The 22,848-nt window shown below is 50.2% G+C and overlaps 7 protein-coding genes across 7 annotated transcripts; 4 read left to right on the top strand and 3 right to left on the bottom strand.

Moving 5' to 3' along the window:
• Nucleotides 1-1,251: 1,251 nt before the first annotated feature.
• Nucleotides 1,252-3,004, bottom strand: VTN00DRAFT_6461 (uncharacterized protein; the record flags this gene model as incomplete). The annotated part of the gene is made up of 3 exons (XM_069433100.1): nt 1,252-2,458; nt 2,565-2,721; nt 2,827-3,004. The coding sequence occupies 3 exons, from the start codon at nt 3,002-3,004 to the stop codon at nt 1,252-1,254; spliced, it is 1,542 nt and encodes a 513-aa protein (XP_069288893.1).
• A 1,054-nt stretch (nt 3,005-4,058) lies between these two features.
• Nucleotides 4,059-7,867, bottom strand: VTN00DRAFT_6462 (uncharacterized protein; the record flags this gene model as incomplete). The annotated part of the gene is made up of 12 exons (XM_069433101.1): nt 4,059-4,168; nt 5,278-5,440; nt 5,637-5,844; nt 5,915-6,167; nt 6,230-6,366; nt 6,428-6,602; nt 6,664-6,757; nt 6,809-6,992; nt 7,042-7,117; nt 7,172-7,267; nt 7,327-7,566; nt 7,633-7,867. The coding sequence occupies 12 exons, from the start codon at nt 7,865-7,867 to the stop codon at nt 4,059-4,061; spliced, it is 1,971 nt and encodes a 656-aa protein (XP_069288894.1).
• Nucleotides 7,868-11,142: 3,275 nt separating this feature from the next.
• Nucleotides 11,143-12,983, top strand: VTN00DRAFT_6463 (uncharacterized protein; the record flags this gene model as incomplete). Its single annotated transcript, XM_069433102.1, has 3 exons — nt 11,143-12,124; nt 12,181-12,545; nt 12,645-12,983. The coding sequence occupies 3 exons, from the start codon at nt 11,143-11,145 to the stop codon at nt 12,981-12,983; spliced, it is 1,686 nt and encodes a 561-aa protein (XP_069288895.1).
• A 2,113-nt stretch (nt 12,984-15,096) lies between these two features.
• Nucleotides 15,097-16,585, top strand: VTN00DRAFT_6464 (uncharacterized protein; the record flags this gene model as incomplete). Its single annotated transcript, XM_069433103.1, has 5 exons — nt 15,097-15,222; nt 15,280-15,365; nt 15,649-15,805; nt 15,879-16,095; nt 16,311-16,585. The coding sequence occupies 5 exons, from the start codon at nt 15,097-15,099 to the stop codon at nt 16,583-16,585; spliced, it is 861 nt and encodes a 286-aa protein (XP_069288896.1).
• Nucleotides 16,586-17,117: 532 nt separating this feature from the next.
• On the bottom strand, nt 17,118-17,471 carry VTN00DRAFT_6465 (uncharacterized protein; the record flags this gene model as incomplete). Its single annotated transcript, XM_069433104.1, has 1 exon — nt 17,118-17,471. The coding sequence occupies one exon, from the start codon at nt 17,469-17,471 to the stop codon at nt 17,118-17,120; it is 354 nt and encodes a 117-aa protein (XP_069288897.1).
• A 280-nt stretch (nt 17,472-17,751) lies between these two features.
• On the top strand, nt 17,752-18,875 carry VTN00DRAFT_6466 (uncharacterized protein; the record flags this gene model as incomplete). The annotated part of the gene is made up of 2 exons (XM_069433105.1): nt 17,752-18,395; nt 18,461-18,875. The coding sequence occupies 2 exons, from the start codon at nt 17,752-17,754 to the stop codon at nt 18,873-18,875; spliced, it is 1,059 nt and encodes a 352-aa protein (XP_069288898.1).
• A 2,456-nt stretch (nt 18,876-21,331) lies between these two features.
• Nucleotides 21,332-22,784, top strand: VTN00DRAFT_6467 (uncharacterized protein; the record flags this gene model as incomplete). Its single annotated transcript, XM_069433106.1, has 3 exons — nt 21,332-21,479; nt 21,720-22,586; nt 22,654-22,784. The coding sequence occupies 3 exons, from the start codon at nt 21,332-21,334 to the stop codon at nt 22,782-22,784; spliced, it is 1,146 nt and encodes a 381-aa protein (XP_069288899.1).
• Between the last annotated feature and the right edge of the window lie 64 nt (nt 22,785-22,848).

Here is a 22,848-nt window from a genome sequence, read left to right on the forward strand (position 1 = left end):
ATAATGCGATACGATGCGACGTGCGCAACGAACGAACGGACTTGCTTTTTACCTAACAGTAGGTTGACCACAATATACAATTTTCAGTTTAGCATTTATGCCAAGAAAATCCATCATCTACACTAGGTTGCCATATCTTTCGGCAACCCTCCCACCTGTTCAAGCCACTTAGCTTGCTGCTTTTGCTATATTGCAATCCAGGCTGATTTTGTCTAGGGTCTGTGACCTATCATAGTGTCCAGGTACCCTCCAGTGGCTTCAAAGTCATGTGGTTATAGAATAGCAACCCGCCAAGACGGCAGGTAGCAGGGGAGGGAGTGACAAAAGATATGGCACAGTACTGTATAGCCGCCACTGAGGTCAGTGTCAGTGTCAGTGCAACAGTAACCAAGCCAAGAAAGAAAGTTGGCGCCTAATTCAATTGCTCTGACATCCCCTCAAAGTCTATTTTTCTTGTAAGTCAGTCCAGACCCGCTTGGCTCACTGCCAAGATTCCCAACCCAAGATCTTTTTCCAAGATCCCAAGATCCCGAGGTCAGTGTCTAGTGTCTAGTGTCTAGTCAAAATAGGCAGGTCCCTGACAGGGGAGGGGATCAAATCGGATTTAATCGAATCGAATCGAAAGATCAGATTATTATTGAGTAGGGTCCAGACGGACTGGAGATCATCGTCAGATTCAGATCCGGATTCAACACGGTCCTTTTCCGTTCCATTCAGTGGAGTAGTTAGGTACCTTTGCCTTTATCGGGTCATGAAACGACCATCTTCACCCGGTGATTAATAAGAATCTAAAATATAGGAGATCAGATCGGATCGGATCATAACGATTGGATGGATGGAAGACAGATAGGATTGGGAGATTATTTACGTTTCATGGCATACTTTTGCATTCGAAGATGCTTAATAGCCCGGTTCTTTTCTAAAACAGAAGTACAATGGATAAAAAAGAAGAAAAAAGCCCTAAAAAGAGCATCATATACTGTTCTTTCGAGGAAACAAGTATGAGCAAGAAGGATGTAAAAAAGGTAAAAACTATCAACAAATGTCAAGAAAGGGCAAGCAGGTAAATAGTAAGGGACGTTGGGAAGCGATTCACAAATTCCACGAAGACCGCTCGTATGATAAAAACTTCGTTATTCAGTCCCCTTTCCATTCCACCTACAACCCGTAAAACTAAAATAGACACTGTAGAAAGAAGCCCCGTAGAGGTCTCAACATTCAGTAGAAAGGTATCGTCACCAAAATTCACGCTTAGAACCAGCCATCAACACCTCCCTTGTAGTTTCTCCTCCGGTGGGCGTGTCCGTGGACGATGTGGCCGGGAACCTGGTCTCTCTTGGCAGCAGCCGGCGCCGTTGGCGGAAGAGTAGTGGTGATAGTCTCCGTCTCAGTCGCGGTAGCAATGGCCGACGCCGGACGAGTAGTGGTGCCGACGGGGTTGCCGTCGCAATCGACAGTGACGACGACCTGCATCCGCATGGTCACGACCTCGACTTCGGATTGAGTGGTGAGAGGAGTGGGAGTCGGGGCTGCCGGGCTGTAGGTCAGGACCGGGGCGGTAGTCACAGCCGGAGTCGTAGCAGCGGAGCTGGATGCTGCGCCGTTGATAGCGTTCACACCTTGGTTAACCGCGTTCTGAATCAGGGAAGGCAAGGGAAGGTCGAGACCAGGCAACGAGGGTGTAGGAATTGAGATTCCACCCAAGGCAGGCTGGGAGGTTGCGCCCTTGGTCGCTTCCTCAGGTCCCCTCTGGATGAGGACATTGCCAGGAAGACCGACCAGATCGAAGATAGCGTTTTCAAGCTTGAGTATCTCAGGAACTTCGAATTTGCACTGCTGCTGATCCTCTTCGCTCTGAAGTTCGAAGAGAGGGCAGTCCTGAACCTCACCACTTGGGTTGGTGCAAGTGTCCACCGCTTGCTGAAGGAAATCAGGATCCCAGCCGGTGATGAAGTCACCGTGGTAGCCAAATCCAGTAGGGTCACCGTTAGCGATGACGAACTCTCCCTCCTTATCCTTGAAAGCATACGTGTTCCAGATGGTCTCGTAGAAAAGGGAAGGGAGCCGGGTCTCGAAGCCCGGAGGGCAGTCACCGTTCATCACGAGCGATGGATAGGCCATGTGAGACTTGTGATCGGGAGTGTCCAGATCTTTGCCATTCCAGCAAGAAGGGAACATGAGCTCAAAACGGACACCATCCTTGCAGTTCGCATCAAGGTAATCCTTGTCCGGAAGGAAGTGGCGGTACAGGGAAGCTTCCGGCTGCTTGGAATAGTCGAGACAGTTGAATCCAATAGCCTTCTGTTGCAGAGCGAACTGGGACACCTGATCACCAGACCACTCGGACTTGGGCGGGTCTGGGATAGGCCATGTGAAATTGCGGAGGAAAGGGTCTCCAGCTACCATTCTGAAGTTGGCCGGGAATGCCTTGATGTTGTCTCCGTACAAGAGATAGTACCTATCATCATCGTCAGATTAGTATCTATTCCAGCTCAAGGAACTAATGTCTCAACAGTTCTTTCAAGGGATGTCCCAAAGGCAAATTATGTTAGCAGGATACTTACGCAAGCATTCCTCCAACTTCCTCAACCATCTCTGCGGTACCATTCTTGTGCATGAAGTACAAAGATGGTACCCAGTAGTTGGACAGATCCTGCTTCACAGCGCACGAAGTACACTTGGATGCTCTGAGGATATCCTGGTCAACCGTTAAGGCGAAGTCTGTTGATCAGAGTTAGCATCTAGCCCAGTCATCAAAGCTCATCTGCGATGTTCGGAATGCTTCTCATGCATTTGGAAGCCATGGTATCTTATGGAAATACTTACTGCTGGCGCCATGGATAACGTGAGCATGGTCCGAAGGAACACCTGGCTGCACCAAGGGATCCATTCTAGCAACACCGGCCTGTCCTCGACATGGGAGACGCCAGAAAGCCTCGGCCGAGCCCGAGTAAAGAGTCAAGGCTGCTGCAAGAGCAGCACTGCGTCGGTTACTCCAATACATGTTGTGAGGTATTCAAATATTGAGCAATCTGACAGTAACAACAACAGGGAGTTCTTTCACCGCGTGGATTCCAAATAAGTGAAAAAAAACTGTGGGGTCAATATTTATGTTGATTCCGGTGTTTGTTTTTCCGACAGACGTTATTGTTTGCTCCGTCACACGGTGGCTCCGGTATCAATCCTTCACTGAATTGACTTTCCAAGCTGCTGTTCCGGTGTTTTCCCCTTGGAAACAGAAATATAGCTTGCGCAGTATTTTTGACGGCTCTTGGCTCTATCGCAGCACGCGTATTGCGCAGTAACCTCAGATACAGCTCCCAGATTCGTCGCACGTCAAATGTTTCTTTTTCCTTGCGGACAATAAGCGCGGTTCTTGGTAACGAACGATAACTTGTGAAAGGCAGATAAAAGGTACCTAGGTAGGTAGATATCGCGAAAGGGTCAACAGGGCCGCAACGAAATAAACTATCACCAAGACCCTCGTAAAACGAGTGGAGAGAAGACGAGCAAAAGGAGTGGCAGACTTTCAAGAAGTCAACGATATGTTTTGAAAGCGAGCGAATGAAGAATTCAAGCCATGACCCGGAGAGGGATACGAAGGAGAAAACGGCCTCGAGAGCGCAAAAGGGGACGACGAAAGAAGGAGTGAAGCAAAGGGCCAGCGGGAGGCATCATGTCGATCGACCGGCTCCTTGGCCATAATGAGCATGGACATTATCTGCGGGCCGGCGGGGTGGCGGGATGCCGGTCTAGGAGATGATTTGGGTACCGGCGGCCAAACCCAAGAACCACGCCTGAATTTCCAGCCAGTGAGGGATAGAACAGAGGGGCGGACAACGAGACACTCGATCAGGCACGAAGGACTGAAATTGCTCTGTGCTCTGACACCTCTCTGCGCAGGGAGCAACGCAGTGTGTCTCCCTTTCTCATTGTCGGCCCCGGTGGTACAGTCCGCGTTGCTCCCCTACTGCGCTGGCCTCATGGTTCATCATTCTCAGGATCACCCTGTCGATATTTCATTAAGCTCCAACCAATGGCTTTTAGCCAGCACGTTCTCAGATGCTGTTGGGCGCTGGCACGATGCCGAGAGCCCGATATCTGTGCCATGAGGATGGGATGGACAGGGACAGACCAACCATCTGCAAGGTCGACCCCCTGGCGGCTCCTGTTGGTCCCTTAGCCGGGACTCTGATAACATCCGCCGTCGCGGGGCTCTTTGTCTCGCGCCACTGCCGTTGGACAGAGAAAAAAAGGATGATCAGGCATCCTGAAACTGCGGTTTCTTAGGCGTCTGCTCTGCCCCCCTTGGGCCCCCACTTGGTGGATCGCTTCCAAGGCTTGGCCTGTTCGCCAATGCAGGCACAGAAGTTTGGGTGCAGCTGGACGTAGTCAGCATTCCAGTGCTGCGGCGAGTTTCATTATCGAGCAGGGAAGGGGGCGACATCTCGGACAGGATGGCGTTGGTACCTGGCATGATTATGAGAGAAAGATGCTGCCGCTGACCGCATCCTGCATATCTGGAGATGAACAGGGTCTGCGGCGACGTCACATGATCCCAGCCGCATCAAATACGTCTCCAGATATACAGATCGACTGATGTGCAGCGCTCGTGAACCTTCGCAAAGCTTGCCCGTGTTATGGACACAGCCTGCTCTTGTGAGCTGTTTCTGTCGATGTTCTGCAAAAGGCTAGCAGCGCATGTCACATCTTTGATGGCCTTGATGCACCAGGCGTGGGTATGCCCCTGGCCCTAGATACCTCGGGGGTGGAGAATAAGGACGGTAGCGCCCGAACGAAGCAGTCTTAGTGCGTGATATGTTCTCCGTATTTCGGCGGGATGGATTCGATGGGGTCTCTTCCCACTTAACCTAAAAAGGGCTCAATAACGACCAAATGCTTTTGGCTTACCTAAGGTCTTTTCAACAGCATAACATATATAATTCTCAGGGACACCTTGTCACAGACGCTCAAACCTCGTGGTGGAATATACGAAAGGCGATGCATCTGGATGTCCTGAAACCTGTATCGATATGGTCTCACGCAGTACATCCACGAGCGTCTTTGCTAAAAGTCAATCCAAGGCAGGCTCCAGCGTTTCATATTGAAGTACTGTGTACACTAGTATATCATATCTTCCGGCGCCACCCACCTTGCCGCTTTTTCTGTATTTTTATTTGGGCTGGCTTTCCCTAGGGTCCATGACTCATCATACGTCTGGGTAACGTTACCCACCCAATGGCTTCAAAATTACACGGGTATAAAATAGGAATCTACCAAGCCACTGGGCAGCAGGGGACGGGTGACGAAAGATATGATATAGTAGTGTATTTAGATCCGTGGAGTGGAACACTGGCCCTCTGGCCTCACTGGAAGACGGTTGCATGATGCGGCAATACAAATTAGACCTCTTGATAGGTTGGGACCAGCTCAACGTCATCTGTGAAGCTTTAAACACTATCGTCATAGTATTCATGTCTTGGACTGGTGAGACACGATAAAACGTCCATTGGTCAGATAAGAGCAACCTCATCTCAAGTATGCTTTTTCACTTCGCACGGTTAAAGGTTCCGCCCCATAAAAGGTTGAGCCGCCTAACAGAATGACTCTAAAAGACTATAATCAAGTCATGGTACCTCAGGTCCTCTTCCAGACCTGTGTCTCGCTCTCCCCGATACATCATGCTCCCTGTCCCAGAGGGAAAGCTGATCGTTTGGAACCTTTCTAAGACGATGAGTCGTTGCGCCGTCCTCAAGCTCCACCACTTCCTGGCGGATCTGGTAACCACCTAGCTTAGGAAGAAGATAGATCCATGCGTAGTAATAAAGCGCACAAATGACGAGACTGGTCGGACTGTCAGTGATACCCTCAATTCCATAGCCGGTATGAGGCGACTCAAGAAGAGAGAACATACATTCCGATGCCAACAACGCAGTACGTCGCGTACCAGAAACTGACATCGCCACCGGTACTTCCACTTTTGGGCGGGTACCACGGCATCGCCAGCAGATATATATTGATCAGTAACGAAAAGATCAAGACCACATTCCAGCCTCGGAATTCTGTCTTTGGCGCGCCGATATTCTTGCGCTGGTGACGGATAAGGAACACCCCAACCGTCAAGGAAGCATTGCAGACGGCTGCGGGATATGACTGCAAATCGACGACTATAGAAGCCATTCAGAAAATGGAGTACTTTGTCGTGGCGCTTGATGGACAGGTAACTTACGGAAATTAAATGCATCTCCAGCTGGAGGAGCGACAATCATGATGACAGTCACGAACCACTTCAAGAAGTACGGCCCCAATGGCGTCCCAAAAGGGCGCGTGGATACCCAGAACTGAGGGAATGGGATAACTCCTTGCCTGCACAATATATTTGTTAGGACTTGATACAATATTGGAACGTTTTCGGAATTTCACTCACCTCGCGCATTCACGGATCATTCTGGATTGACCGACAAGTACAGCTACGAGATTCCCAAAGGCGCTGAGGGTAATGAGAAAGCTTAGCCCACGAGAAGCACGACGTGAATTAAAGACAGCTTTGAACAGCAGACTCGCAGCGGTCTGCTGTGAGTTTTTCAATTGCTCCTTGGGGACTGATACAGACGGTACAGTTAGTTGGACGCATGGGACTGAACGTGTTGAGCAGGCACCCACCTGCAGCGAAGTATGCGATATTGCACAGGATATATAGAACGGCTACGGTTAACAGGGAGATTCCCGCACTCATTCTCAGTGTCTTTATGGGTTTCTGACTTACTTAGTCGCTCGCAAATCATAACACGTGCACGGTGCTACTCACCTTGACCTCGTTGACCACGTTGAAGGCGTTCGCGTATCCCTGGTATGCAAACATCACCTTTACTAACGCGTTTGTAATTCCATACGCGGAATTAGTCGTTCCCTCAAAAGAGTTACGGAAGTTTGCCTTGGGATCTGGCACAGACGTATAGCCACCGAGTACGACAAATCCAGTGATACTGATGCTGTGGAAGAGTTAGCATTCGAGTCATAAAGGACGGAATTGACACATACAAAACTAGTGTGATGATCTTTATGACACTAATGACATTGACGAGGTAGAGAGAGAGCTTAGTGTTGAAGGAGAGGACTGGTTCGTCAGCATATTTAATACTTCAGTCTTAAGGTCTTAACCACGACATACGCAAAACTGCAACAGTGTAACCTGCGACTGCAACTCCCTTCAATTTCCATGCTGTAGGTTCGCTATCCGCTACTTGGAATAGATACTGCGCGAGAACTGCAACCAACTTTTTTAGCAGCGATAATATTAACGACCCGACTTTGCTCAAGACAAACCTATCGAATTGCCGCTACTGAAAGACAAGATCACCGACTGTACAGCGAACGTTATGGGAAGGAAGTATTTGGGCCGTGGATAAGCTTGCTCCAGGTATACTACTTCACTGCCCGACCGACTGGGGAAGTAAGACGCCAGCTCCAGGTATACCACGAGACCAGCCGCTGAAACCAAGAAGCCGAGAACCCAGAAAATCATGGCAAAGCCAACCGAGCCGACATTCTGCAGAATAACAGCCGCTGATTTTCTTGTAGATGTGGTTAGTTAACCGGTGCATCCAAACTGGGGGCACTGGTGTCTCTTACGTGTGGAAAAGACACCCGTTCCTATGATCATCCCAATGTTGAGCATCGCAGCTGTCACCCATCTGACATTATATCCCAGTGGAGACTGCTGCTCCACCGGAGCACCAGAGGCCTCTTGGTACGATGGAATAGCTTCATTTCCACCTTTTTCGTAGACATACTCGAGGTTTCCGTTCACGACGACAGAATTACCATCATCCGCCTGCGTTGAGGCGATCGCTTCCTTAGACGCCATGTCAGATGGCGGGGAGTTCTCGACTCTGTTTCAATTATCGTCAAATTTATTAACAAACTAGACTCGGGTTATTTTATTTCTCTTGATCTCCAGGGCTCTTCATTGCAATTTATTGCGCTGATGAAAAAGCACACGAGGAGAAAAAAAAAATAATGCATCGTTGCTCATTACTCTCGTCATTTTTAGCGAAATCGCGTAACCCATGCGATGCAACCTACGTGATGTGAGATAACACCAACACATAGGCTCTGCCTCGTGTAGTTGTTTCAGATGCGAAGTTCTCTTGATGATCCGAACACTGGCAGGGATAAAAGCCAGGCACAAAGACATCCAATGAGCAACACTAGAATACTACATGTAGACAAGCACAATAGCTGTTCACCTCGCTGCGTTCGATTTCAGGGGCCAAAATAGCGTTGCGGTAGCTATCAACTTCTCGTAGGTGGCCATAATCCCTATCTCAGATCTTGACAAACCAGCCACAAAGATTAGATACCAGAGGTGGAAACTAGAAGTGATATATAATGCATCCAGTTGCACGTGGTTGGGAGAGTCTAGATGCTATCGGAATATAATAATAAGATGCGGGCGTATCTCTATGGCAATCAAGAGAGGGGGCCGGAAAGAGAAAACTAGCAGCGCTGGTCTCACCTGCGATCAAGGAAACTAGGGTTGCATATACCATCTCGAAGAAGGTAATCCAGCGGTTAAATGAGGTGTTTATCAACAGGGCACTGACTTGACGGTATTAGTAATAGTCCTGCTGACAATTGCATCAACGCCGAAGCGTCTAACGACATTTTAGGGTAGGGACCCCATGTTTGGATATAGACCTCACCTCATGTCTAGAAATAGATAACCTTAAGAGTAATGAATACAACATCGCATTCATTATATACCGCGACAAGCACTTTATCACATATCCTTTAGTGTCGTGCGTTATCAAGCTCGGGCGTGGGTATCGTAGCGGGGGTAACACCGTGGCTAAACATGGAACCTTCAAGGCCACAAGGGATCATAAGGCGTGTTAGTATGGCTTGGCCTGTTTAATATGGACCAAACAGCACCCCTATTTTCTGCCATAGTTGATGCCAAGCTTCTTTGGCTACCAAAAATACCGGGCTATTTCTCTGGTGCAAATCATCCGGCGACGCCACGGCCGGAAATATCCGTCAGCCTCCGGTCTGCCTGATTAAGGGACCTCTTCCACAACAGGTAATAAATTCAACGACATTCTAAATTCTTGACCAGTTGTGATTTTATTTCACCTACTTTTTGTAATTTCTTTGTCGATTCTCCCCACTCCAAATTTCAATGTCCGCTGTCGTGGATAGCAATGTGCATAGAAACACGACCGTTCCTGCTTATTGTACTACAGTTTTGTGGGAGAGGCAGGGGTTCCAATGATTGGTTCTTTATCCCGATCCTTGTTGTCAGGAGGTGTGCATAATATGCTAGATTGAATTCCAGCATGCTAAGTACCTGCATCTTTGGCTGGAATATCTCTCTGAAGGAATTTATTAGTGATAATTAACCCGGTTGTTCTTTGAGTACCGTCTCACTTTTTGGATGATGTACCGAGTAAAGAATACCTATAAGTGCCTACCTTGGTAACTACTTACAGAAGAAAAGTGACGCAAACAAGACATGAAGCAGTGGGGCAAAGTACTACAGCAGCAATAAGGTTAATAAATGATTCAGAAGGCCAGCAAGCGTTTCGACATCTCACAGTCATCGAAACAGTTGGCCAGGAAGGTGAAACACTCTGTGGCATATACTAGTAAGTACTATCCCATCAATTCCAGTCGTCTCAGCTACGTATATAGCAGCCGTTACCTTGGCCGACAGACGTACCACTCTTGCTGAGACTAATGATCTTGGCACTGACCAGCCAGAATTGATATAAGAGGAGGTTAAAGGTTTTGAGAACACAGAGGAGTCACTCCTTTTTTACCCAGGTTGAATATTAGACCTCTGGCTGTGATTGCAAATCATCTTTTCCTACCTTCAACAATCCTATAGGTTGTACCGCGATCCCATCCAACAAAGCTCGGATTGTCTTCGTGTCAGACAAGTAGTAATGCCAGTACGCCTCGAGAGGATCTGTCGGTTAAAACTACTAGCAATGCAGGAAGCCGTTTGGAAAAGATCCGGCCAGCTTGGAATAAAATCCCTCTGCACCCGGACAAAAGTAAAACGGGGCGGGTAAATTCGTTCAGTGTGCACCAAATTCAAATAGATTGATGCAACTTTAATAATTCTCTCTTAAAAAAATCTCAAATGTATAACTGAAGAGCTTGGATTGGCTTTTCAGAATGACGGATCGCATACTGTGTCCAGACTCGGGTCTATCATATTCGACCATCCAGCACACTGATGGTTATCAATCATGCTAGCAATCGCCTTTTCAAACTTTACCAGATCTACAGAACTATGAATAATATTGATTAAATGAAATATACGAGGCGATAATAAGAGCTAGTTGATCATACTGTGCACAGACGGCCGCATGCTAGGTAGTACGTACAACTTGAAATTAAAGCTCTGCTTCTTTTTTATGTTGGACACTATTTTGATTTGCTTTCAAAAGAACGGCTCGCACCAACCTTGGGTTGTGTGGAAGGAAAGTTCCAAGGCGGAGTCTGGCGCAACGGGAAAGCGCGGTAATCGTTGAATAATGGGGCTTATCTCGAAAACATTTCCGGTGTGCGGCTCAACCACAATCTCTTCGGATGGCCCGCTCTTCAGCTTCTCATCTGACATTTGCACGACTTCAATCAATTTGCTAAGTACTGGACGCGAAGACATTGATAGCTGCTTCTGTTAACCTCTTCGAAACGCGAGAGTTTCGGGTGTCGCATCGTGCTCTGCGTTTCTGGCTACCTCTCTAATCAGTACCGAAGCGCTACTATGACGCTCGGTATTTCCATTTACTAATTTTTTTCTCTGTGTCCCTCTATCAATTCTGCACCCAGTCATTCATTTGATACATACTTCTTACGTTTACCTAATAGAAACAAGGATTTTCGGAGGTTCAGCGAGAGCCGGTATCCATTATACGGCCGCGTTTCTCGAATTGGATCAAGCGGAGGCCATCTGCAACATCGCGTCTTGCCACAGATTTCATCGCTCTATACTCATAATAGACGCAAGGGGTTTTTATTTATTTCTGGAGCGTCGAGTCTCTACTCTTATTGTCTAGAAAACTTCAGATCCAGCGCTTTCTTATCCTTCCACCATCTCATTCATTCCATTTTCCCAACTGCGGCGCAGAAATGGCGGTGACGGCGACAACAATTCCTGAATATGATGACCAGCAGCCAGAGAGCTCAATCCCAGAGTCTCAAGTGCTTATCATCATGACGGGTGGTACTATCTGCATGCAGCGCTCACCATCAGGCTTCATCCCGGCAAGAGGCTTTCAAGAGTCATGTCTTGCCCGAGTTCCGACCTTCAACGACGGGTCGCATCCACGGCCGGTCGATGTTGTTATTAATGAAGCCGGCGACCGTAAGAGTTACCAGAGCCTGCGAACGCCACCAAGCTCCTATGGCCGTCAAGTGCGGTACACCGTCTTCGAGTTCGAGGAGCTCCTGGACAGTAGTTCGATCGATGCCAAGGGTTGGGCAGAGATCGCACGAACGATCTACCGGAACTACACTCTCTTCGATGCATTCGTTGTGCTTCATGGAACTGATAGTCTAGCATATACCTGTTCAGCCCTGAGTTTCATGCTGCAGAATCTTGGGAAGCCGGTTATTCTCACAGGATCTCAGGCACCAATGCTCGAGCTGCAGAATGACGCAGCGGACAATCTGCTCGGATCCTTGGTTGTGGCCGGTCATTTCATGATCCCCGAGGTCTGTCTCTACTTCAATTATAAACTTTTCCGTGGAAACAGAGCGACAAAAGTAGCAGCGAGTGACTTTGCTGCATTTGATTCCCCGAATGCGCCTCCACTGGCAATAACGAATTCCATGCGCACACATGTCGCATGGGATCTTGTGAACAGGCCGACAAACATAGAGCATTTCAGTATTCAGACAAATCTCGACACCACTCACGTGGCTTGTCTTCGCATATTTCCAGGCATTAAGCCGGAAATGTTGGAGGCAGTGCTGAAGCTCGAGGGTCTTAAAGGCTTGGTACTAGAGACCTTCGGAGCTGGTAATGCCCCTGGAGGACAAGATAATGCAATGACAAAAGTGCTAGCTGATGCCATTAAGAGAGGCATTGTCATTGTGAACATCACTCAATGTAGGTTTCGGATCTCGCTTGTTCCACATTGATATATTAACCGTCATGTGCTGTAGGTCTTACAGGGAGCGTCAGTCCTGTATATGCCCCTGGGATGAGTCTTACCAAGGCTGGCGTTGTCGCAGGTCTAGACATGACCACTGAAGCCGCCCTAACCAAACTCTCATACCTCCTTGCCCTTCCTGATGCGACACCCGAGTCTGTGGCTAAGAATATGTCTATTTCGCTCCGCGGTGAGCTGACGGAAACTTCGCACCCAGTTTTCCGACACCCCGAGGGTGGGCTTCCAGAACGGGCCAAGATTCTGACTGCCCTGGGTTATGCAATTGCCCAAGGAGATCTCGAGAGAGTCAAAGATATCCTAAGGGGAGAACATGAATGGTTGCTCAACGAGGCAGACTACTCCGGCAACACACCTCTTGTATGGCCCCTCTCTGACCATAGTAATTTTCATCAGACTTCTGAATTATCGGACAATCCTGGACACACTTCTTTGGACGACCAGCTAACTGTTCTCCAGCATCTCGCAGCCACATCCCCTTCGATCTCAATCCTCCGTTACTTCCTCCTGCAAGGTGCCTCAGTGCACATCCGCAACCGCGCAGGCCGCACACCACTCTTCTTAGCCGCCAGTGCCGGCCTGTCCGACCACGTTCTCCTCCTGCGCAAGTCCGGCGCGCATCTCCATTCCGATGAGCAGGCAGTGGCGGAGCTCTACGCTAAACAGAGACCTGGTGTCTGGGGACTTGCTGGTGTTGGGTCGAAGGCGATTAAGGATGTGGAAGAGGAGGGGGGGAAAAGATATAGTAATGGGAGTGTTGGAAATGGAAATGGCGTCGTTGGCTCTGCCTCGTCTTGATGTTTGTTGATTTGATTTGATTCGCTATTGCATTGACTGCTATAGAGATAGACAGCCATTCATGGGGACGACTGGGCAGGAAAGGGAAAGAAAGAGGCTCAGCGATGGGTTAGCAGTCACGAAATGAACTAATTGGAGGATTGCAGGCAAGTGTGCCTGATCTGGTCAAAGTCAAAGCATTGCCCATTACTACTGTAATCCCATTCGCTTCCCTAGATATGATCTTTTTACTTCTTCGGAGTGGAGATTACACACGCAGTGTAATACGTTAATGCATACATACGTCCCGTGTCTTACATCCCTTTCCTATTTTTCTACTAAGAAAAAGATTTGAAAGATAAGCCAGCAGAGAGAGAGAACGCCGACCAAACCAAAAACCATGACGATTTCAATTATCTTCCAATGTATCTGTACTTTCTCAAAGAAGTTAGTCAAAAAGGCGATTGGCTCGCCCTGCTACTGCTGTACTGTGCATTGTACAAGATACTTAGGTACCTACTTACCTAGGTAGGTAGGTAGGTAGGAGGTACCTGACCAGATGGCCAGCATGATGCAATGCGACACTGTATGATGTACAGTACATGCATCCATACATGTATGCAGTCTATCTATCTAACTGTAGGATGTATCTATAGATCTCCCGGAGGTTCTTAGTTTAGCTGCATATGTATGTATGTAAGATGATATATTCATTCTGTCCTGGTGCGTTGGGAAAAATCTTTAGATCCGATAGTCCAGTCCCGTCTAGTCTACACTGCCTTTGTTTGCGTGTATCTGAATGGGCGCATAGAGAGAGAAGTACGGTATCCAAGGCTATGAACAGAACAGAGCAGGTATCTCCAAGAAGGTATCATTTACTGTACATGCACGGAATGTACGGAGTATATCAGCTAAGCATGGAGAAGGCTCGCTAGATAAGCTATTTCTACTCCGCGGAGATAGTCAGCTAGCCAGCCGAGAAGATAAAAAGGTTCGTGGTTCATGCCGGGCGGCCCAGGCCAGGGCAGGGCAGGGCAGGGCAGGGCAGGGCAAGGCAGGGCCGGGGTTCGACGGGGTCTGACGGCGTAGCAAAGGTCGGGGTTCCCCCGCCTTTTCCAAGGTTCCAATTTCCTCGACCGGATAGATCCCACAACGCTTAGCCTGGTTAGGTTGTACAGTGGCACGCGACAGTCTGGGATCAAAAATAATGATGCGTCACCGTTGGTAGGCGGTTCGTACGTTCTACGCGGCAAAGGAGCCCGGCGATAGCATGGCAGTTAGACAGGATTTTGGTTGGTCGGTTCAAGGTTGGCCGATCTATCGTTCAGTGTGATGTGTCAAATGCAATAGTACTCCGCACAGAATGTGTCTGTGTGTCGGATAGGGCTGTTTACAAGGCCATTGAACGTCGCTGCAATAACATCTGAGTTGGATTTATCTTCTGGTTCTGCTCTGGACCTGTCCGCCTGCTTACTTTCAGAACTCTCTTTTTCCTTTCGGAGCACATCATGGTCAGTCAAAAGTGGCCGAACAGCGGTTCGAAAAGGGTGAAAGAGCCCCGGGAGTTTCCGGGAGGGAAGAGGAAGTCATGTAGTACAAAGGTGAGACATGTTGCTTGGGTGCACATTCTCTTATCTTCATCGAGCATCTTTCAAGCCCACGTCGGGCGGTACAAGCGCAGACGACGTCGACAGCGAGCTTATCTTAAAGCTGTTTGCTGTATGCTATTTATTGTATGAATATGGAATAGTGTCCTTCTGTCCACTGGATGAAACGGACAGTCGGACACAACTGAATTGGCTCGTCATCATGTATGCAGCACCGGAAGATTAAACCCTGGTCCGAATTGCCATCAATCGGCGATGGATGACCCCTGCTGTCAGAACTCAGGAGTGTACAGTTTGTTAGCTGCAACTAACCCTAGCTGCGTGCCGGGGTCTGGAGCAGCTGTATACTCCGATCCGTAGAACTTGAAAGGGCGTTGTGTACGTGTGAGGACAGCAGGAGACAAAGGGGGACAGGAAGGGCGAGGGAAGGGTGTATATCCAACCTTGGTGACGATGCTGTACCCTGAGCAAGCAAAGACCATTGACGAATAAAAGTATCCTGTTGTTTAACTACTGCTGTACGGAGCATGGCGCGGCTGGGAACCTGGAGAGACGCCAATGGATCAGATAGATGGCGGGGTAGGAGGGGCCGATTGCTGATCATGCTTGGAGGGAGCGGGCAGCTTGGCATCATCAAGTCACAGACCGGGATGGTGAGATTATCGATGAGGGAAAGCACTGGATGATGCTGGAATCGGACGCTGGTCCAGAATCCGGATGAATGCAACGGTGGTGAAGAGAAGAATATCACTACAATTTCCTCGCGCTTGGCACGCAAAACTCGGCAGCCGGAAACGTAAGAAGAGCTGTTTTTCGCATAATCGATCCATCATCCAGGTAAGCTGCCAGAAGCTTCTTGTAGGCAGAAGCGTGTTATTGGGCGAGGAAAGCACGAGGAGGCCAAGGTACCTGCTGGCTGGAGGAAGACAGAGAGGGGCATCTGTTTCTGTTGATGATGATAACGAAAAATTTGCCGGGACGCCCCACCGCGTGCAGACACGGCCGATGAGGGGAGCGAGTAGGAAGGCGCGCTGGGAGGCGGACGAGAACGTGAAGCCCTAACCCTGGGCGCGACTCAGGGCCTTCCGGGGACCGTGGGGCGTCAGATGGGCTACTTGGACGCCCGTGACAGGGGCGGCTGACCGCCCGAGAGGAACAGCGAGCAAGCTGCGAGCTCCGCTGGAAGCCGCCCAAGAAAACGTGCTCTTGGCGGCTGACGGCCTGGCCGCCTCCGCAGTGTGTAGACAGCCGCCAGAGCCGGCGTTGCTGAACCAGCAGTATCATCACGAGGCTGCTCCCTTGTGGCTAGGTCGCTGCTCTGAGCGTCCGACTATCTAGGTCCAGCCAGCAAAACCCGAGAGCCCCAGCAGATCCCGTCCAGGGCCTCAGGGAGCACAGCTGGAGCTCCCTCTGGGATGCCGTGATGCTGTGTTGCCAGGCCGAGCGATCAGGACAGGACAAGACGAGACTACCCCAGCCTGATGGGGAACGGACGGATGGACTGACGGCATTGACTGTACATCACGGTTCCTGGGGATACGGTCTGGTATAGCGATTTGTGCGCCGTTGGGACGAGAGCATCCACCGTCGCGACTCCACCCCGAGTCGGTCTGGCGTGCACCCTCCACCTCGGCTGGGTCCTCTGCGGACATGGTCGCGTCTGTTTGGATCGCGCAGGGGACAGACTCGGGCCGGATACTGCTTCTCTGCTGGTGGTCCAACTAATCTGATCGATCCCCAGGCCGGCTCTCCATTTCCCCTTCCGTCAGCCTGTCCTGCCCTGTACCACCTCTTCCACAACCTCACCTCTTCTGGCCTGTGACGCATCCGTTCTGCCCTCAGGGCCTGTCTGCGACCTGGCGGGGGTGGACCGGGCTGGCTGCGGCCGTCGCAGGAGGTCTATATAACGAGATCGGATCTTCCATCGCTTCCCGACCGGCCGTTCCTCGTCTGCGTACCTGGTTACGTAAAGAGAAAGATGGTCAATGGATGAGAGAATGCAGCAGCATGTCATAACCAGCTGTAGCCTCGGGCGGGACTGGACCTTGACCGCAGGAATCTTCTGGCTCCTTCCCACCGTTTTGTCGCTGTTCCCGCTGCTTTACGGGGGGCCGCCTGGGGAATCAACTCCCGTGTGGACTCTCACGCTGAGGATAGGTCCAGCTCCATCGATATAAATTATCCGCAGGAGAGGCCCTGCCACCAGCCTGCGGACAAGGTCCCCGGGATGTCTATGGTCTTCTGAATTCGAGTCTGCTGTGCTTCTGCAATTGAATTCTTTTTTCTTCTTTTTCTCTCCCTCCACGACGCTGTGACGGTCACTCTGCTTGCCGACACCGCATCGGCGAAAGTACGGACTACTGTACATCCATTGACCCATCGAACCGTCTCCCGCCTTTTCCCCAGAAGGTGCTAATCCAGCCTTATCCTAGTCCTGTTCCGCTCCTCAGGGAGTGGTCACATTGAAGCTCCATCTGTTGTCTCTACTATTAACATCGTTCTTTTTTTTTTCCTCCGCGCACACGCAGATTTTGGTTCTGTGCCGGGACTAAAGAAGTGGGTTGCGGAAACTCGGAACCAGACATTCGATCAGCTCCCGTCGGTGGCCAGAGCTAGATCGGGAAGAACCTGAATTCACTGGAGCTTTTCTTCTTCCGCACTTCAGACCAGTTCTAGCCCTTCCCCAGCAGTTATTACTACTATCACTGTCGACCTTGCAGCCACCGCGTGATCCCGCCAGAGATCCAGGCGCGCCCACGTTGGAACCGGACGATCTTGGTTGCCATTGTCTAATCCGTCGCGGTGCGGCATTCCCACTTGTACATCTCCACTTTGGAGCTGTGTAAGCGGTGGATGCTCGAGTTTCGTCCACACGGTGCGCATTCTCCAGATATTGCACCATCTCCTTTTACACTCACGAGGACACCTCCTGAACCATTGCGACATTAGCTCGGCGGTTGGGATCACGTTCCCTTCCCCCCTTAAACCCCGCAGGCAATCTGGAGCTGCCCATCGGGCCCTAAAACCTTCTGGACGGCGCTGTTCGTTTCTAGACCTTCGTTGATATCTTTCTACTATCCTCCTCTTCACGGTCCAAGGTTCCAGGGAGAAAGCTCATTCGACTCCATTCTTCTCCTACCCCTTCCCGTTTCGTTTCAGAGCTCCCCAGTGCCGAATTCCGAATGACACAACCACGCAAGATCATCGCCGTTGTCAACGCTACCGGCCGGCAAGCAGCGTCGCTCATACGCGTCGCCTCCGCCGTTGGGTATGCTGTGCGCGGCCAGGTGCACACTTTCGAAGGCATCATCGCGCAAGAGCTCCAAAGCCTTCCCAATGTGACTCTGATCAAAGGTCCGTTGCTCGGCAATATCGAACTGATGGACACCCTCTTCAAGGGGGCTAGTCTGGCTTTCATCAACACCACGTCGCAAGCTGGAGACGAGGTCAAGATCGGACGCGATCTTGCAGATGCTGCCAAACGGGCCGGCACCATACAGCATTATATCTACAGCAGCATGCCGGACCACTCTGTACATGGACCGTGGCCCAGTCTCCCTCTGTGGTCCTGCAAGTTCACCGTGGAAAACTATATCCGGCAACTAGGATTGCCAGCTACCTTTGTTTACGCCGGTATCTACAACAACAACTTCACTAGCTTACCATACCCTCTCTTCCAGATGGAGTTACAGGATGATGGTAGCTTCGAATGGCGTGCTCCCTTCCATCCCGACATCCCGTTGCCCTGGCTGGATGCCGAGCATGATGTCGGACCGGCCATACTTCAGATTTTCAAAGATGGACCGAAGCGATGGCACGGTCACCGGTAAGCTTCCGTTCGCGTCTTGCTTGAGACGCCATATCGCCAGGTAACTGACGGCTCCTTCGCAGAATTGCTCTGACATTTGAGACTCTATCCCCGAACCAAGTCTGCGCGGCTTTTGCCCGTGCCCTGAATCGGAGGTGCCGATACGTCCAGGTTCCAAAGATTGAGATCAAGGTCAACATTCCAGCTGGCTACAAGGAGCAGCTGGAAGCGATCGAGATCCTTTTCGGTCAGATGAATGCGCCTTACTTCCCCCAGCCGGAATTCACTCTCCCGGCCGCTGGATCTCCAAAGGGATTGGGCCCAGCGGGTGGAAAGGGTGCTGGTGCAGGGATGATGCAGGGTCCAGGGGGAGTGGTCTCGATGCGATTAACGGACGAGGCACGACAATTGTGGCAGGGCTGGAGAGACATGGAGGAGTACGCTCGCGAAGTCTTCCCAGTCGAAGAGGAAGCCAATGGACTGGATTGGATGCTATAGCGGTGGTTTCGCCTGACGAGACGTGAACGGCCAAACGCTGCCTGCCATATCGCGTAGCGTCTTGCTTGGCCATCATTTCGACGCCACTATCAACCGCTTTCCTTTCGTTCTTCCCTTCGTCCGACACATCTATGCTACGACACGTTGACGACCTCGTCCCTCGTATACCTTTACCCTCTTATTTACTTCTGGTTCTTCCTGATGTTATCAGCGAACCGACCTGGGTTTTTTTTTGGTGTCTTTTATCCCCAGAGTCGCGAATGAAGCGAAGGAATTTCCATCACCGCGAAAAAGTTTAATACTTGATTTTGAACGGAAACGGACGTCACGAATCTCCTCGACTACGACGCACGAAACGCGGAAAAGTCACGCCCCTAAAAGTTTGTCTTCGTCTTCAATATCCTCCTGTGCATAACCGGTGATCATCTTTCTCCGGCGGCGTTGTGTGATGATTTCTTTTCTGGAACTTTGTCCTAAATATCTCTTAATGTCGATATCTTGTGATCAATCACAATAATCCATAGGTACAGTACACTGCAACTAACTTGGTGGAAATATCCTGGCCTATCATTGGGATCCTGGTTCAACGCAGCTTTTTCTCTCTTCACTGGATCTGAAAAATCTATTGCCTCAAGCCTGTCACCTCGGATGTAAAGCACATATCGGGTTAAAAAGGAACCAACATGTACCATACGCAGTACGCAGTATGTTCATGATGCGTCGTGGCACTGGCCGACAGCGATGATCCTGTCCCAAGGACATGGGTTTGGGAAAAAGCAATGTGCGAGAAGCGTCGCGTCTTCTGGCGCTTGGGAGTCGGGACTACCGTAGAGTTCATTAGTTACCTCAATGCGTCGAAACCGATCCATTAAGAGCGATCGTTGCCAGTGGCCAACAGGACCCTCGCAGATACTTTGCCTGGTCAGCTGATGCCATCCCCATCCCATCACGCCCGTTCAGTCCTCACCGCCTGCGTAGTCCCTGCTAGCTTCATCTGCCCCTTATCGCAGGATATGGATAAGGAACCAGTACATCGTCGACTCATTGGAATCACGATCTAGATTGCAATGCGTGCCAAGGTCTACAGTGCTCTAGAATCTCGAGCCGACTTTCCGCTTAGGCAAGAAGTGCACGGTACCTACATACAGTCCTAGGTACCTACCTAACCTATCAACAAGTATTGTATTGCATTTACAATAGCTCTGTAGCACCTATGACTATCTCACTGATCGATTTTATCCGTAAGATGACAAAGATGTTGAACTTTATTATTTTATTCGATCAATTGAATTGATCGTGGAGCACAGCACAGATCAAGTCTTCCAAGTTTCTTTCTTCTTTTCCTTTATCGTTCCTTATCCTTATCGGTAATATATGTCACGTGATTTAACGGCGCTTCCATGCGTGCTCGCTCCCGACCTCCCTTTCTCACGCGTTTTGTTTCAGGTTGCTAACTGTGCATAAATTTGGGGAGAATAAAGGTGGATGACAATGCTCATTTTGAAAGTTTTCTTTTATTATTATTATTTTCTGTTAGCGGTGGTGGTTTTTTTTTTCTTGAATCGTGTACTGTACAAAGATTTTTTTTTTAGCTACCCTCCCTGCTCTATCTTATCCAGCGACAAAACTTTACTGTAGGGGCGTCGGAAAAAAGAAACAGATCTACCCCTAAGGCTCCAAACTTGAGGACTCAAATTAACTCACGCCTACACTAAAACACAGGAGGTTTGTCTTGCTAAGATGCATTACATCGATCTGTATAGATATGCTGTGCGATTACAACTCCCAAGACAAAAAAATCTTTTAACTCCGCGGCACGGCGCCCAGAATCTATCTACTCCAGAGAGAGAGCTCGCCACTGGGCTCCACCCGCGTCGCGGCCATGGCAACGGACGACTCGACGAGCTTTGCTCTTTGTTTTTTTCTCACTTAGAACGAGAAATTCTGTCAATGTCGTCATTGATAAAAATTCTGCAACTTAGGTAGCTAACCGGAACAGAAAAGATAGCGAAACCCGATCGTCCAACCTGTAATTCTCCAGGTAGTAAGCACGGCACCCAGGAACGGTACGACTGCGGGCAGCGCTTCTCACCCAAGCAACCACCCGTCTTTCCCGCGTTAGGGTACCGTCCGTTTGCCCCTGCGTCTGCAGTCTGGTACCCGTCGTCTGGTGCCGTCATTCAATCAGTTAGTTGGTTACTCGAGTCGGACGGGGAAACTGCCGAATCGATAAGAGGAAGGGAAGAAAAAAAAATTTCTGTCGGAGCTGAAAAGCTTACTTTATACAGTACTACCTTACTGTACATATATAAAGCTTTCGCCCCGTCTTTATCCTTCCTCTCTCTCTCTTTGTCTACTTTACCTACGTATCGTTGCGCACTCTTTTTTTTTCTCACCTCTCAAAATCAAAAGAGATCTTATCATCAATTAAACACAGAGCATCGATAAAAATAATCATGCCCGAGACAAACGGCAACGGCAACAGCAACGGCGAGAACAAGTCGCTCTTCGAGCGCATCGCCGAGGCGCCCAGCATCCCCAAGGAGGCTAAGGGCAAGATCGCGCGCCTCGAGTACGAGTTTGCCCGCGCGGAGTATGAGCAGTGTATGTTTCTCCTCCTTACCTTGTCTCTCTTTTTTTGCGATGTTTCCGTTTCTTTTCTTAGTTTTCCACGTTCGCGCGTTTTTGTGGATTTTGCGTCTTTTTCCGTTGTTGAAGTTGTGCTTCCGTTTTTCTGCGAGCGAAAAGTCAAACAGTGTGCAGTTGAAACCGTCTCTTATTTTAATTCTATCAAATTTTCATGTCTGTGATATCTACGGCAATCCTGACAACTCTATTGTACAGTGCGCAAATCTGTTCCCGTCTTCCGCCCGCTCTACGAGAAGCGCAGCGCCCTCATCACCTCCACCCCCGAGCTGCAGGGCGACTTCTGGACGCGCGTCTTCGCCAACGCCCCCGCCGAGATCGACGAGTACGTCCTGCCCTCCGACGCCGCCATCCTGGGCCAGAGCCTGAAGAACCTGACCGTCGACCGGTTTGAGGTCAACGACAAGGGCGAGGGCGAGCCGCGCAGCCTGCGCTTCACCTTCGAGTTCGCGACCGGCGAGGAGAATCCCTACTTCGAGGATGCGAAGATCGTCAAGGACTTCTACTGGCGGAAGGAGGTCACCAAGACCGCCAACGGCAAGCGCAGGACCTGGGAGGGTCTGGTCTCCGAGCCTGTGCGCATCCGGTGGAAGAAGGACATGGACCCGACCAAGGGGCTGCTTGACGCCGCGTGCGATCTCGCTGAGGCGGAGAAGAAGCAGAGCGCTGGTGCTGACCGGAAGAAGCTGCCCGAGTACGAGAAGCTCGTGAAGAAGGTCGAGGAGGTCGAAGCGGAGGGTCTCAACGCAGACGACAAGGATGACGACGAGAACGATGACAATGAGAACCCGAGCCCTGCGGGTGTGAGCTTCTTCGCCTGGTTCGGCTACCGCGGAAAGAACATCTCCGCGGAGAAGGCGAAGGAGGCCGCGAAGGAGGAGCAGGAGAGATGGGAGAAGATCGCCAAGGGCGAGGAGGTCGAGCTTTCAGAGGACGAGGATGACGATGAGGACGAGGACGACGACGACGACGACGACTTCGAGGTGGCTGAGATCTTCCCGGACGGAGAGGGTCTGGCGAATGCCATTGCAGAGGAGCTCTGGCCCAACGCCCTCAGATTCTATGGTGAGTTCCTTCCGTTCCCCTCTCAATCTGCTTATCCCTGCGAAGCCCGATCACTAATTTCGTACAGAGCAATCGTTTGAGGTTCCTGACGATTATGACGACCTTGGCCTTGAGGAACTGGATGATGAAGATGAGGACGACGAGGATGGAGAGGACGAAGAGGAAGAGGAGAGACCCCGGAAGAAGGTCAAGACCTGATCTGATCTGATCCGATCCTCTTTTCGAAACGAAAAACACCATACCCAGTCGTCATCAGTCGTCA

The sequence above is a fragment of the Thermoascus crustaceus genome (genome assembly GCF_041956765.1).
Source record: "Thermoascus crustaceus strain CBS 181.67 unplaced genomic scaffold VTN00scaffold_3, whole genome shotgun sequence".
Lineage (NCBI taxonomy): Eukaryota > Fungi > Ascomycota > Eurotiomycetes > Eurotiales > Thermoascaceae > Thermoascus > Thermoascus crustaceus.